Consider the following 13519-nt stretch of genomic DNA (forward strand, 5'->3'; position numbering starts at 1 on the left):
TTTTTTAAAGATTTTATTTATTTATTTGAGAGAGAGAGACAGAGAGAGAGCATGAGAGGGGGGAGGGTCCGGAGGGTCAGAGGGAGAAGCAGACTCCCCGCGGAGCAGGGAGCCCGATGCGGGACTCGATCCAGGGACTCCAGGATCATGACCTGAGCCGAAGGCAGTCGCTTAACCAACTGAGCCACCCAGGCGCCCCTGCAGGGAGTTCTTAAACTAGATTCCAGCTCTCCTTCAGAGGTGGAGCACCCAGGGAGGGTAATGAGCCTGCTAAATATAGTGAGGACACCGTACTGAATGGGGACACGGAGGGGCCGTTTGCATACCTAGCATTTAGGTCATGCAAATGGATGGTCTGAGAAAACCTTGTTATTCTTGGACCTCGGGACTCTGTCTTTGGTTTCCTGAGGCCTGCCCTGATGTTCAGGGGATTCAGCAGCCGCCTCTGTCCTCGAAATTGAAGGACGTGGTATTTGTTTTATACTTCGTTGCAGAATTTTAAAAATGCTTCTTCGTATTTCCCTGCTAGCGAGGCAGAGGAGTGAACCAGACTGCCTTGTTTGTCCTCCTCGTCCTGTGTTCTGGAAAGAAGCTGTGTAGGAGTGTTGAGGACCACAGGCTGTGGGTGTCTAGGACATCCTGATCTTCGGGTTTGACTAATTTGCAAGAGGTAATGGCAGAAGGAATGAATGGAGATGATGTGGGGCCTGTTCCATTAAGGACCCCGTCCTCCTGAGTAAGCCTCAATTGAGTACACAGATTTTGACGGTTTTATTGTAAATATCTTATCACCGGTCAGACTTGCGACACCGATTTCCCCCAGAAGTGCTCTGTGTACCCTTGACAAGGGGAGAAATTATTTACGAGCCTCAAAGAGTGCCTGGCACTCAGTAGGCCTCAGTGCCTTCATCAGTAAGTGAATGCATGAGCAATCAGTACCTCCATACAACAAGCAATTTATTTGTCCTCCCTTCTATTTATAACAACCCAGAGCTTGGGGCTTGGTGGCAGCAGATTCTTATTCTCACTCTGAATAATGAGGAAAATCGTTTGACCTCTTTGGAACGCCAGGGCGTGCTGGGGGGCTGAGAGACAGCATGGGGGTGGCTTGGACCGAGGGGTGTTCAGTGTGGGGGTGGTGACGATTGTTGGGAGCTGGAAGTGGATGCTGGCCCCGAGCTTGTGGCCATTTCTCCAGCCGGGGACCAGGGACCAGCGAGCAGGGACCCGGCGGCCTGCAGGGATGCCGTGGTTCTGCAGATGCCGCTGACGGCGCTTTGAAGGATTGCTTTGGCCGGAGACCCACTCCTCAGCCTGCCTCCACTATGACTCATTCGGGCTGTATTATTTTGGTAGCAGAAAAGATCGAGATGAGATGAAAGAAGCATTTCTTAAGAGTCCGAGCTCCTCGGTATTAGATCAGCACCTCAGAAATATGATGTTCTTTACAGGTCACAGATACAGGCTTTTAAAAAAAATTATTGAGATGAAATTCACATAACATTAACTGCTTTCACGTGAATGATGGCGGTGGCATGTATAGTCCATTCACGGTGTTGTACGATCACCCCCCTGCCTAGTTCCATCACTCTAAAATAGAACCCCTTACCTGTGAAATGGTAACTCCCCAGGTTCCCTTTCCCCCCAGGCCCTGGCAACCACCAGTCTGCTTTCCATCTGTATGGACTTACTGATTCTGGATCTTTCATGTACATGGAATCAGGCAATATTGTGACCTTTTGTGTCTGGCTTCTTTCAGTAGCATGGTGTTTTTGAGGTTTGTCCACATCATGGCGTATATCAGATCATGGAGTTTTAACAACTACCCCAAATACCCAAAGACAGCCTCTCTCCCAAACAGTGGGTCTTCCGGCTCCCACCAGTTGGATCCCAGGTAGTGCCAGTAGGAAGGGGAACGGACTAGATTCACTGCTCCCCAGAGAAGCTGCATTACGGACACCCGGAGCGTCTCTTTTAAAAACAGGAATTCCTGGGCCCCAGTCAGAGAGGGATCTGAATCGGTAGGTCTGGGGTGGTTCTGTCAGCTGGGTTTGGGAGCCCCAGACCGGGTGACCTTTGGGGCATTAATGACTGCCGGTGAGCCAGGCCGAAGCTTCGGGTACCTCCGGATGCTGTGGGTTGCTGATGATGCAGTTTTTGTGTGTGGAGATTTTGGTGGCATGTGATTTTTTCTCTGCCTTCTGAGGGGAGGCATCGGGCCCCTCCCTGCTGCTTTGACATCTCCAATTAACTGTGTCTCATTTATCAAGTCCTTCATTTATTTTTTTTACAGGTGTTTCACCAAGCTTGCCTTTGGCTTCCTTTGTCAGAAAGCCCTTGGACGTTCTGATGCTTGTCCTTTGCACTGCTCTCATCTCACCCCTTCCCCTCTGTTAGGATTGGTTGAGGGGCCTCATAAATCTCGTGTCCTCTGAGGAGAAAGACTTCAGCACGTAGCATTGAGACTTCTTTCCCACTCTCGTCACTGGAGGCTCTGTAACCTGTTCAGATTGTCACCTGCCAGGGGGACCGTTCTGAGGTTGCCCGAGTCAAATGTTGGTGGGCTCTTTCATGCCAGACCCTGAGAACTCGGGTGATTCTTCCAGGTGCCGAATCCTTTATCGTATCGATGTTCGCATACGTTCACTATTTATTCCCCTCTGTTCTAAGGGCGAGAATGTCTTTGGAGGGCAAAGACTTTTAGCCTGAATTCCCAGGGTGCTTGTGCTATTGGGCTTCTGATTTGTAGATGCTTCTAGATTCTTCCCAGCGGCATGAGCTGGAGGGCGAGTGGTGGGAGAACGGGAAGGCTGGAGTAAGGCCTCATGAGCTGCTACTGGAGATTGTCTCCGCTGCTTTCCCTCTGTAGCATTCTCACTTACATTATTTACTTACTTCTATTTTTCATTCGTCCTTCTCTCTTGATGCCCACCTGGACGTCTCTCTGGGAACGAGAAGGGACATTTTGGAATGACGTATTTTCCTAAAAAATACCCAAAGGTCTTTCTCTTTACAGAAGTCTCATTTCAGATATTTTCCAAAAGCATTTGGATCCTGGATCAAATGAAACACAGGCGCTCCAGAGTCAGAGCAGGGTAGTTAAGGATTCGCTCCTTTGTCATCTTGTCTGCCAAGTTTGGGGCACAGGTGTCTGCCTTCTCCCTTGTGACATCTGAGAGCAGCTCGAGGAGGGGGGTGGGGAAAGTTAGGGCGGTGGCGGGACAGAACAGAAAGGAGAAAGGAGGTGTGGGGAGGGTTTTCTGCCGCAGAACCTCTATGGGAAGGCAGCTCAGAGGGCCCGTCAGCTCAGGCTTGGACTTTGCATCAGCCCAAAAGGGGAGGGTGGTGGGGGGATATGCAGGTGGGATTGTGCGGAGGCTCCTTGGAGCCCAGAAGCTTGATTTCCTTCTACATGTGCCCCAGACAGCCGAGGTTGGAGAGGCTGGTGGAAGAGGCTTCTCCCAGACACTGCTCAGCAAGAGGGAGAGTGCATGTTCCTGATTTGGGGGTGGGAGAGGGGGGGCTTTGTCCTGATTCTGACTGTTAACAACAGCTCTCGGAATTTTTTTTCTTATGGTCATCGGTTTGCTCTTCACACAGAGTAGGTGAAATGTGAGCTCAGGGCTTCTGAGATGCTGGCCCTCAGACTGTCTGTCCGTGTCTGGTTGAAAGAGGGAGAATAAAAGGAATGGAGTTAGTTTTTCATAAAGCAAAACTGTCTAAAAGAACTGTTCTTATTCTGAGATCCTTATTCAGTTTTCGGTGTTTAACTGTCCTTTCTTTAAAAAATGACGGTGATTGGGCGCCTGGGTGGCTCAGTCATTAAGCGTCTGCCTTCGGCTCAGGTCGTGATCCCAGGGTCCTGGGATCGAGTCCCGCATCGGGCTCCCTGCTCAGCGGGGAGCCTGCTTCTCCCTCTGCCTGCTGCTCCCCCTGCTTGTGCTCTCTGTCTCTCTGACAAATAAATAAATAAAATCTTAAAAAATAAAAAAATAAAAAATGACGGTGATTATGGTGGTCATGTTGCTTAGGAGGGCTAGCTGCATAATGGACGGATCCCAGAAGCTCAGTGGCATAAATGGATCCCCTAATTGTAAGGAGTTCAAAGCGACTGTTACTGACTAGTGGAGGGCTTTCTCATTGGCGACGTGGGCTCCTTCCTCCTTGTGGTTCCACCCTCACCTGGGGCTCTGGAGTCCTCAATGGGGCCTGCGGATGGGGAAGAGGCCGAGGGCTGGCAGGGGCTGGGGCTGGTGGCCCTGACCACCTTCCCTCATGTTCTGAGGCCAGAAGTCAGGCCACACCCCACGGCAAGGCAGCCTGGGCACGAGTCTGCTATGTCTTCAGGGAGCAGAGGAAACCGGTTCAGAGAACAGCAAGTTCAGCTCGACACAGTGGCTGTTTTTGTTCATGTCCTTACCTGGCAAAATGGAGTTGGCCAACCAATCCTCTGCTGGCCTTTTTAATTAATTTTCATCTTACTGGTTTACAAAACCCAGAAGTCTAGGAACTACTGTTAGCAAGAATTCGAAGGTCATTTCTGGGGAGTCCTGGAAAATATTTCCTTACTTGGGACCCTTCAAAACTAATTAAATAAAACTTGTACCGTGATGTTTTTCTCTTGTTCCTCCTTGCGAGGCGCTCAGGACGAGCCATGTCACCTGTCAGCCAGACAGGGCACCAGATTGAATGGAGGTTTGAAAGCCTGTGGTCTTTCTGGCCTGTGCACTCTTTCTGAATGAGGAAGATGTGTCTGTTTCGGTTTCAAGGCCTTAGGGGAGTGCATGACCCACGTATGGGTTAGGGATGAAAGTAACCGGAGATTGATTACGCAAAAGACAAGAAGAATAAGAAAGTCACTGGTTATGTCAGAGAGAGCCTGAGAAGATTTTTTTGCAATCCACTTATATCCAAAATAGCAGGGAATTTGTATTTCTTCTTGGGGAAGTTGTGTCTTGTGGAATCTGCACTGGGGGAAAAATAGGCCAGCCTGGCCCCGTGCTCCAGATCTCAGAATCTTAGCTGTTTCTGAGTGACAAAGGAGGAGAGAGTCTTGCTTTAGAATATCGTGGCCCTCACTCATCGTGGGTCCTAATTCCTGTGTCGGTTTGATCTCTTTCAGGTTAGTCTGAATGATTCCCACAATCAGATGGTGGTGCACTGGGCCGGAGAGAAAAGCAACGTGATCGTGGCCTTGGCCCGGGACAGCCTGGCCCTGGCGAGGCCCAGGAGCAGTGATGTAAGTATTGGTGCTGGTCTGGGCGCTCCTCTGTGAGGCCACCAACATGCCCTCTTGGAATCTGGCGGGGTTATCATGCCAGTAAAAAAATAGTGTGGGTAAGTAGAGAATGAATGGATGGGATACATTTTACAACAGGGAAGAGAATCTGAACAATAATAAATACCCCTCGTTTGCCGAACAGAGGGTGGTGCAGGCCATTTTGCAATGAGATCCGTGTGATGCATGATTACTTTTGTCAAGTGATCGGGTTTGATCTGGATTGTTGGGTCTGCTCCGCAAAATGCCAGAAGCACATTCCGGGCAGAGCTGCCCGTCTGCCCCAGAGCCCGATGGGACCCCTTCCAGTGGGGTGGGTTCTTGACTCTGATGTGCTCATATTCTTGGTTTTCACGGTTGGCTTTCTGTATAGCATTTAAGAGTTTAGGTACTTTGAAGACGAGACACCAAGGGTCACAGACTCAAAGGCCCGTGAGAGACCAGGTGGGTAGTGGCAGGAGAAGCCTGCCTCCCAGTTCACCATGCTCGCTCTTCCAGGGAGGAAAACGGTTTCTCCCATTTTTCTTGAAGTGTGTGGCCTCCTGGGCCAGTGTGTCATTTTCCCACTTTGATAGAGATGCAGGTTCAAGAAGCATTCACCTGTTAATTTGAATGCGGTGATTGATCCTTGGTCTCTGTGTCCGTGAGGCACTGAGAAGTAGAAGGGATTTGGTGCTTGGGAGGGGCTGTTGTCATCGGTCTTAGTTCTGGTTGCCGTGTAGGGCCCGGCCTTGCCAGATCTGATTTCCGAGAGAAGCTCAGAGGTCTGGGTTTTTACGTGAAAACTGCAGAGTCTTACAAGTTGACAGCTCATGTATCGTTTGTACAAATACTGGGCGGGCCAAGTACAACCTATACAAGGGCCAGAGCTGGTCCTTGGGTCCCATGTGTGTGGCCCCGGCTCCAGACGTCCCCTTGTGGGAAGAGGGCCAGCCCCTGCCTGGGGTCAGGGATGGATGTGGCAGGGTGAAACCTGTGGACAAAGAAACACCGCGTGGAGCTTTGTTCACTCTGCGCTCTGGCCAGAGGGAACCTCCTGGTGAATTTCCTAGCACTGTCACATCAGCCCGAAGGAAACTTGGCATTCTTGAGTACAGACCTGGTCTCTGTGAGATCCCTCTCTGTGTATCCGCTGTCCGGCTTGGTTGTGCTCCTAGGTAGGTGCCTGGAGGGAGCACCGGTGGCTGCTTTCTAGTGGGTTCAGTGGAGACAGCCACAGACAGGGAGGGCGGTGGAAGGGCTATAATGTAGAGCTTTTGTCCAGGATGGCTGCTGAGCAGGGGCGGGTGGGAAACTGTGGTCATTGACAGCCAGTTTGGATGTCGTGCTCTGGAGCAGGGCTGGACTTTTTGGGGGGCAGTGGCTTTGGCCTATTTATAAATGCGACCAGGGTTTGCGAGCACAGACGGCAGCCTATGGATGCTGTTGGTCCCGTGAGGCCCCGAGGCACCTGTGTATATACTCAGTGCGGTCACGGCCTGCACACCCCTTCATGGCTACCCCTTTTGAGCACCGGAAACCGCTGTGGGCCCCACTGTGTTGAGAAATCCTCCTTAGCCTTTTTATACATTTAAAAAATTCTTTGTCTAGATAATATTTTTTTACGAGACAGGTAAAAGACCTTAACCGTTGTATTACGGCTTTGCTGGACAAACAGGAGCCTGGAGACATGAAGTGGCCTGCTTGAGGTCACGCAGCGGTGGCTCCCGAGACCTGATCACGTGCCCGCTGTGTGAGGTGTCATGTTGCCAACGGGACCCACTCGTCTGGGTTTTTGCCCTCAAAGCCCTGCGTCCTGGGAGCCTCCTCAGGCCGGGGGTCACCCTGGATGGTTGGTCTCCCCACATATGGCCTGTCTGCCCAAACCCCATTCTCACTCTAACTATCTGGGTGTGTCTTACCGAGAAGCCATTGAACATGGGACGCGATACACCATTCTGTAATGAAATACACGATAAGATTACACGGGAAGGAAATGCCATGCTCGGAGATAATAAACGGGAGTGGCAGAGATTTACCCCCGTCCGCACACAGGCTACATTAAAGACTTGGCAGCTGAAACGGAGATGTTCTGATGTGAAATGTTAACGCAGAAATAAATTATGACTCGGAGGCTGGAGTTGGTGGTGCGGGCATCGTAGCAACCCCGACTTTCTTGAGAGAAGAGCGGGAGCACGGTTCGTAAGGCCCCGTCAGCTGTCCAGAAGGGAAGGGACCAGTGTAAGTGAGGAGCTGTGTGTGTGTTGAAGAATGGCCAAGTCATGCATATTCAGTATATTAAAAAGGGACGGATCTGGAAGCTGGAATCCCGGAAGGTTTGCTTTTCAACAGAAAAAAAAAAAAAATGAATAATGTCCCGATGAACTGGTAGCAAGTGTGATTCCGTGAGGACTGGCGGCTGCATTCCAAAAGGAATGCCATCTTTTTCTCTGATAGTCTGGTTGATGAAAGGAGACAATAGGTATTGTTTATCTTGAGCCTCCCCGCTTATCTCTTTCCGCCCTCTCCTGACATAGTTTGCAGAGGTACTCAGGTGCAGCCACATTGGCCAAGGAGCTCTGCAGAGATCGTGTCCACCGGAAGATCAGAATCAACCAGGGAAGGTTTCAGGAAGGGTAGGACTTGCTGCCTTTGCACCCAGAGTGGCGTGACGTTATGACTGGTGCCCCCCAGGATGGACCGGGGAGCAGGGCCAGCACTGGCTAGCTTGCTAACAGGGTGGAACTTGGGAGCCCGTGGAGCTGGTGTCTTGCTGAGCTTTGGCTCTGAAGTCAGAATGCCTGGGGTTGAATCCTGGCTCTGCCGTTCGTTAGCAGTCAGACCCTGAGCCGAGTCATTAACCTGCTGTTGGTCTTCTCATCTGTCAGTGAGATAGTGCTTGTAAAACCTTGCTCCCCAAAGTATGGGCTGTGGGTCAGCAGCCAGGGGTGTTTTCTGGGAGCTGGTTAGAAAGGCAGAATCTCAGGTTCTACTCCAGACTTCCTGAATCACAGTCTGCATTGTGACCTACGTTGTGCCAGGTGACTTGTAGGCATGTTACCGTTCGAGAAGCACTGGTGTGAAGGACTCAGAACGGGGCTAGATAAGGAGATGCTTTCTGTACATTTCAACCCTTCTTTCCTTCCTCCCTGCCTCCGCTGTCCATTCTGCCTTTTCCCCTCCTTGCTTCTCGTCCTTCTCATTATTATTATTACGCTGTTTTAAAGTAGGGAGAGAATCCAAAACCACTCCCATGGAAGGACCACCTTTATAGGTGAGACAGTGATGTAACCAGCAACTTTGGCAGTTTTAGGGACTCCTCCCGTTTTATTCTGTTCTTTTAGGGAGTCATGTCTTAGAGAAGTCAGAGAGGACTGATCGGTGCAGAACCTGTGCTCGGAGGAAAAAAAACTCTATGGGAGCACAAGGATGAGCGAGTATAGGATGTTTGCCCACATTCACCTGGAGAGCACAGTGGGCAGTGCTCCAGCAACCTGGCGCTCCCTGGGAACTGAAGCAGAGCATACAGTGGGGGTGCAGTGTGGAGACCACGAGGCCGTCAGCCCACTCGGCATTATCTGAGCACTGGCAGAGGCCTTTTCTGGGCTCCTCGTTGTGGAGGAGGGTGGATAGCTGTGCACAGCCCTGAGCTTGGTCTTTGCCCTGTGGAGCTTAGGGTCTAGGTTAATCCAACAGAAATAAGAATTATGAGGACAGGATAAAAATATCATGTTGGGATGGTTCGACCTGGAGCAGAGGAAGCAGGTTGATGAGTCATTTACAAGTGTCTTGAGGCGTAGGATGGGCCCTTACATACTTACTCTTGACTTCTATTAAGTATAAGTCGTAAAGAGATGGGGATTGTTTACAGGTGCATATTAAGGAAGAGCTTTTTGGTAGTGAGGGCTGTTGTCTCTCTGAGCGTGAAGTGACAGAGGTGTGGCTGAGGATCTCAGAAAAGGTCTGTGTTTTGTTAAGGTTGGTGTTTTACCCCTTCTTTCCCCCCACTCCTTCCACTGCCCGGCCTGCAGACTCAGTGTGTGATCTCCCCCTTTAACAGAGCACTATATGTCTGTAGCAGAGAGCAGCCTCCTAGAAGGGTAACTTGCAAGAGTGGAAAGACAGATGGACCAGGGATTGGAGGGAACCCATTATGTTTTGTCAACTTCCAGGCTATATGACCATTAACTTCTCTGAGTCTTGGTTTTTTGTCATCCTATTAAATGGAAATAATTCCTCATTCACTCACTCACTGATTCATTCATGTCAATCTCTTTTTTATTCATTTGTGGGACATATTCATTTACCTCACTCTGTGGTTTATAGTGATGTTTAATTCCAGAAATCTTTACTGAGCAATGTGCGATATTCTAGGTACACCAAGGGAGGCAGAGTGAGGCTGACCCACAGAATTTTTTTTTTTTAAAGATTTTATTTATGTAGTTGACAGAGAGAGACGCAGCGAGAGAGGGAACACAAGCAGGGGGAGTGGGAGAGGGAGAAGCAGGCTCCCCACTGAGCAGAGAACCCGACGCGGGGCTCGATCCCAGGACCCTGGGATCATGACCTGAGCCGAAGGTAGACGCTTAACGACTGAGCCACCCAGGCACCCCTGACCCACAGAATTTTTTTTTTTTTAAGAACAGAGAGAGAGACAGCGAGAGAGGGAACACAAGCAGGGGGAGTGGGAGAGGGAGAAGCAGGCTTCCCGCGGAGCAGGGAGCCCGATGCGGGGCTCGATCCCAGGACCCTGGGATCACGACCCGAGCCGAAGGCAGACGCTCAATGACTGAGCCACCCAGGCGCCCCCCACAGAATTTTTTAAGATGAAGAGCGATAATGTATACTGAAAAATACTATCCTAATATGACTTATTATCACCTCTGTGCTTCTGAGGAAGTAACTCATAGTGGATTATCAATTTTGGGGACGTTGGAGCTGGAGGGGGCCGAGTTCCCTTTTAGAGAAGCCATTAGTTCAGTACATCTGGTGTCTGAGCCTAACAGGGACTCTCAGTGTCCATTCTGGGCCAGGAGAATGGAAGTGAGAAGGTACCACCTTGTCTTTTTACTCACTCAAATCCTCTGTGAGCTTCTCAACCTGCTGCATTTTGAGGCTGCTTTGATGGCAGCCCCTCACTGTGTGCATGGCAGTTGGGGACACGCTGTGTGTTGTAAGCATGAGCGTTCGTAATGGGGCTTCTTCCACTGTGGCCCAGATATTGGCAGAGGCTCTCTCTGTGCTCTTCTAACCTTGACATCTAATAAATATTAACGCCCCGTGTGGGTTCTTGCTTCCCTTTGTACCTGCCTCGTGTAGTTCATTGTTTACAAGGGTTGTTGCTTACAAACATTTGTACGTTTACAATGTGTGTAAAGGCCATGTCTTTGCATATCTGGCACTTAGCACAGCCCCTGGCTCCTGACAAACCCTTCAGATGTGTACCTGTGCTGGGAGGAGTCCAGCCGTTCCCGTTCTTGTTGCAATTCACCTGTCATTTTCCTTTAGAACTTACCCCAGTCCTAACTATTATTAATATTCTGTTCACCTATCAGGCTGGTTTTTAATCCTCTGATTATGTTGATTTCACATTGCCTAGGTAGTCAGTCTACGCGCAAAATACCTGGCGGCTTGTCTCCCGCCATCCATTACCGGAGGTGTGATGGCTTTGGGATTTCTGGCTTTGGAGGCAGGCAGCCTGGATCACATTTCCACGCTGCTACTTACCTTCTCTGTTACTCTGGCAAGAAACTAATCCCCTAAGCCCCTGCCGCCTTATCTGGAAAGTGATTTTAGTAACTGCATTTGCCATGCAGGGCTGTGGGGAGAGCTCCCTGAGCTCTTTCACACGAGGAGGGCAGTACGGTATCTGGCACCTAGGAAGCGTGCCGTGAGTGACAGTTCCTCTTACATTTTACCTCCGTGGTTACTCGGTGGCTGGAGCCCCGCAAGCAGGAGGCCCGGCTCCTGGCTCCTGGGCTACTGCCACCCCCCCCCACACACCCCCCCCACCCCCGCCAGGCAGTAGCATCAACATCAGCGAGCGTGATGAGTGCTGGGGCCGGGGCGTCTTGAATCTATACATTCGACCTCCGTGCATATCGAATCACTCAGCACTTTTCTTTCTCACCTGTTGGACTTCTCCGTGGAGGCCTGGGAGGGTTTCCTTTTTCATCCTCTGCAGTGCCGGAGCAACAGACCTTCCCAGCAGAGGGTTGAAGAATGAGATTACCTTTTGGGGACATTTCAGCAGATGGCAAAACAAGTCCCCGGTCCCTCCCCGTCAGACAACCACATTCAGTCTGCCTCTGGATGTAATTGGTTAGACACTCAACCCGGCCATGGGGAGGAGGTCATCATTGTTTCCATCCGTGGGTCCCCCTGGCCCCCCTGCAAGGAAGCATCCTGGCCTCAGAAAGGAGCCTGTGTATTGTGGGCAGCAAGGGGCTGTGGCGCTCCTGGGCTTCCTGCCCCCCACATGGTTGGGGGGCGGATGGAGAGGTGCCCTGCTTATCCTTGGTGCATCATCTCTTCACATCTGTCGTGTCCTGACGCCGGGGACCTGTCGGGAACATCGTTCGGGATCCAGGGCGGGATGTTGACAGGTGCGGGCAGAGGGAGAGGTCTCTCGGCCACATTTTTCACCAGCTCTTCTTCGTCCTCTCCTCCTCCCTGATCCAGGTGTACGTGTCTTACGACTATGGAAAATCATTCAAGAGAATTTCCGAGAAATTGAGCTTCGGCTTGGGCAACAGCAGTGAAGCGGTGATCGCCCAGTTCTACCACAGCCCCGTGGACAATAAGCGTGTAAGGAGGCACCATCCCGCCCGTCGGGACTTCAGGGGGCTGAATTCCGGGACGTCCGCCATGCTAACCGGGGGGGCTGGGAGAAGGAGCTCCTTGTCATCATCTCTGCAGTGTGACCCGTAGCCAGGGACTATTTTTCCACCAACCAGGGAGTTTAGCAGAACACAGGTGTCAGGGTGGAACCGTGCATAATCGGGCAGGCCAGGTTCTGGCCAGGCAGGATTTCTGGACAAAGCGTCAGGCTAACGTGCAGAAAGAAAATCCCCCAATCGATGAACTGCCTGTCTCACAGGTGGCACAAATGAGACCTGGGTTTACTGGGACTTTCACCACCGTGTGATACACATCTTCCAGTGTGCTTGCCGGATGCTTGATTTTGTGGGCATCACCAGTGTGTGTGTGTGTGTGTGTGTGTGTGTGTACGTACATGCATGCGTGCACCCCCACCCCCGTGTGTGTGTGTGTGTGTGTGTGTGTACGTGTGTACGTACATGCATGCGCGCACCCCCACCCCCAGCCTGTACCGGCCTAGAGAAGAACACCAAGGCAAGGCGGCAGATACTGCTGTGCTTCCGGATTTGTTTTCCCGGCTGGCTGGCCTGGGGCTCAGTTTCTGCAGTAGACCCCGGGCAGTCAGATGTGGAGGAAGCATTGATTTGAGATTGCCCTGGGCCCCCAGAGAGGCGGAGGGGGAGGCGGAGGCGAGAGGGCAGGAATCAGGCAGCCTGCAAGGTTAGGTTGCTTTAGCTTGGAGAGTTGTATTTGATGGCTCTCTCCCGCACTCTGGTGAGCCCTAGCTCGTTTCCAGAGGCAAGATGACTGCTCCTAAGAATGTTCAGGAAGCTCCGAGGTAAGGGTAGCTGCTGTTCTTTGCTCATCCAGAAAGGAACAAGATCCGCACGGTCCTCTGGCCAGGTGCCCCCCAACACTGGCTTCTCGGGTTGCCTCTATTCAAAATATTTAGCCACTGGAATGGCACTGGCCAATCAGAACAGAGCCAGTCTGGAGGGAGCTGGGTCCTGAAGGCCACCCTGCCTGGCCAGGCATTAACCTTTTAGTTGCTGGATGGTGGGCAGGCCCTGGGGAAGGGGCCAGGCCACTGGTGCTTAGGAGGGGCCTCTCTCGGGTTTCAAGGAAGCAGCTACGTACTAATGGGTATAGAAATAATTTTTTTTTTTTTTTAACTAGACTAGCTACTACCGGTACATACTGGTTAATATTAGCCCTGCCTGATGATCTCAAAACAGAGGAACAGTTAGGAACAGCTCCCCTCTTACCTAACTCGCTCCACGATGAAAAGCAAGGAAGAGGTGTTGGAGGGACTTGGCTCTGGAGACAAGATTGCCCGCCCTCTGCACCCGCTCCTCCCACTGCACTTGGTTGGGCAGGCCTGGGACTTGGGGCCCCCAGGGTTGGGTGGGCCCTGCTGCCCGATTTGCGATTTGCTCTCGGCTT

At 51.3% G+C, this 13519-nt stretch overlaps 1 protein-coding gene across 2 annotated transcripts in view; it reads left to right on the forward strand.

The window, feature by feature from the left end:
• LOC102735382 (sortilin-related receptor) overlaps nucleotides 1-13519 on the forward strand; it is a 118937-nt gene that overhangs the window by 7178 nt on the left and 98240 nt on the right. For both annotated transcript variants that reach the window (XM_081799267.1, XM_081799266.1), the window contains exons 2-3: nucleotides 5123-5239; nucleotides 11939-12064. In XM_081799267.1, the coding sequence (XP_081655393.1) occupies nucleotides 5123-5239; nucleotides 11939-12064 (243 nt within the window). The remainder of the gene's footprint in view (nucleotides 1-5122; nucleotides 5240-11938; nucleotides 12065-13519) is intronic.

The sequence above is a fragment of the Leptonychotes weddellii genome, chromosome 11 (genome assembly GCF_054177405.1).
Source record: "Leptonychotes weddellii isolate Sample4059 chromosome 11, ASM5417740v2, whole genome shotgun sequence".
In the NCBI taxonomy this organism is placed as follows: Eukaryota; Metazoa; Chordata; class Mammalia; order Carnivora; family Phocidae; genus Leptonychotes; species Leptonychotes weddellii.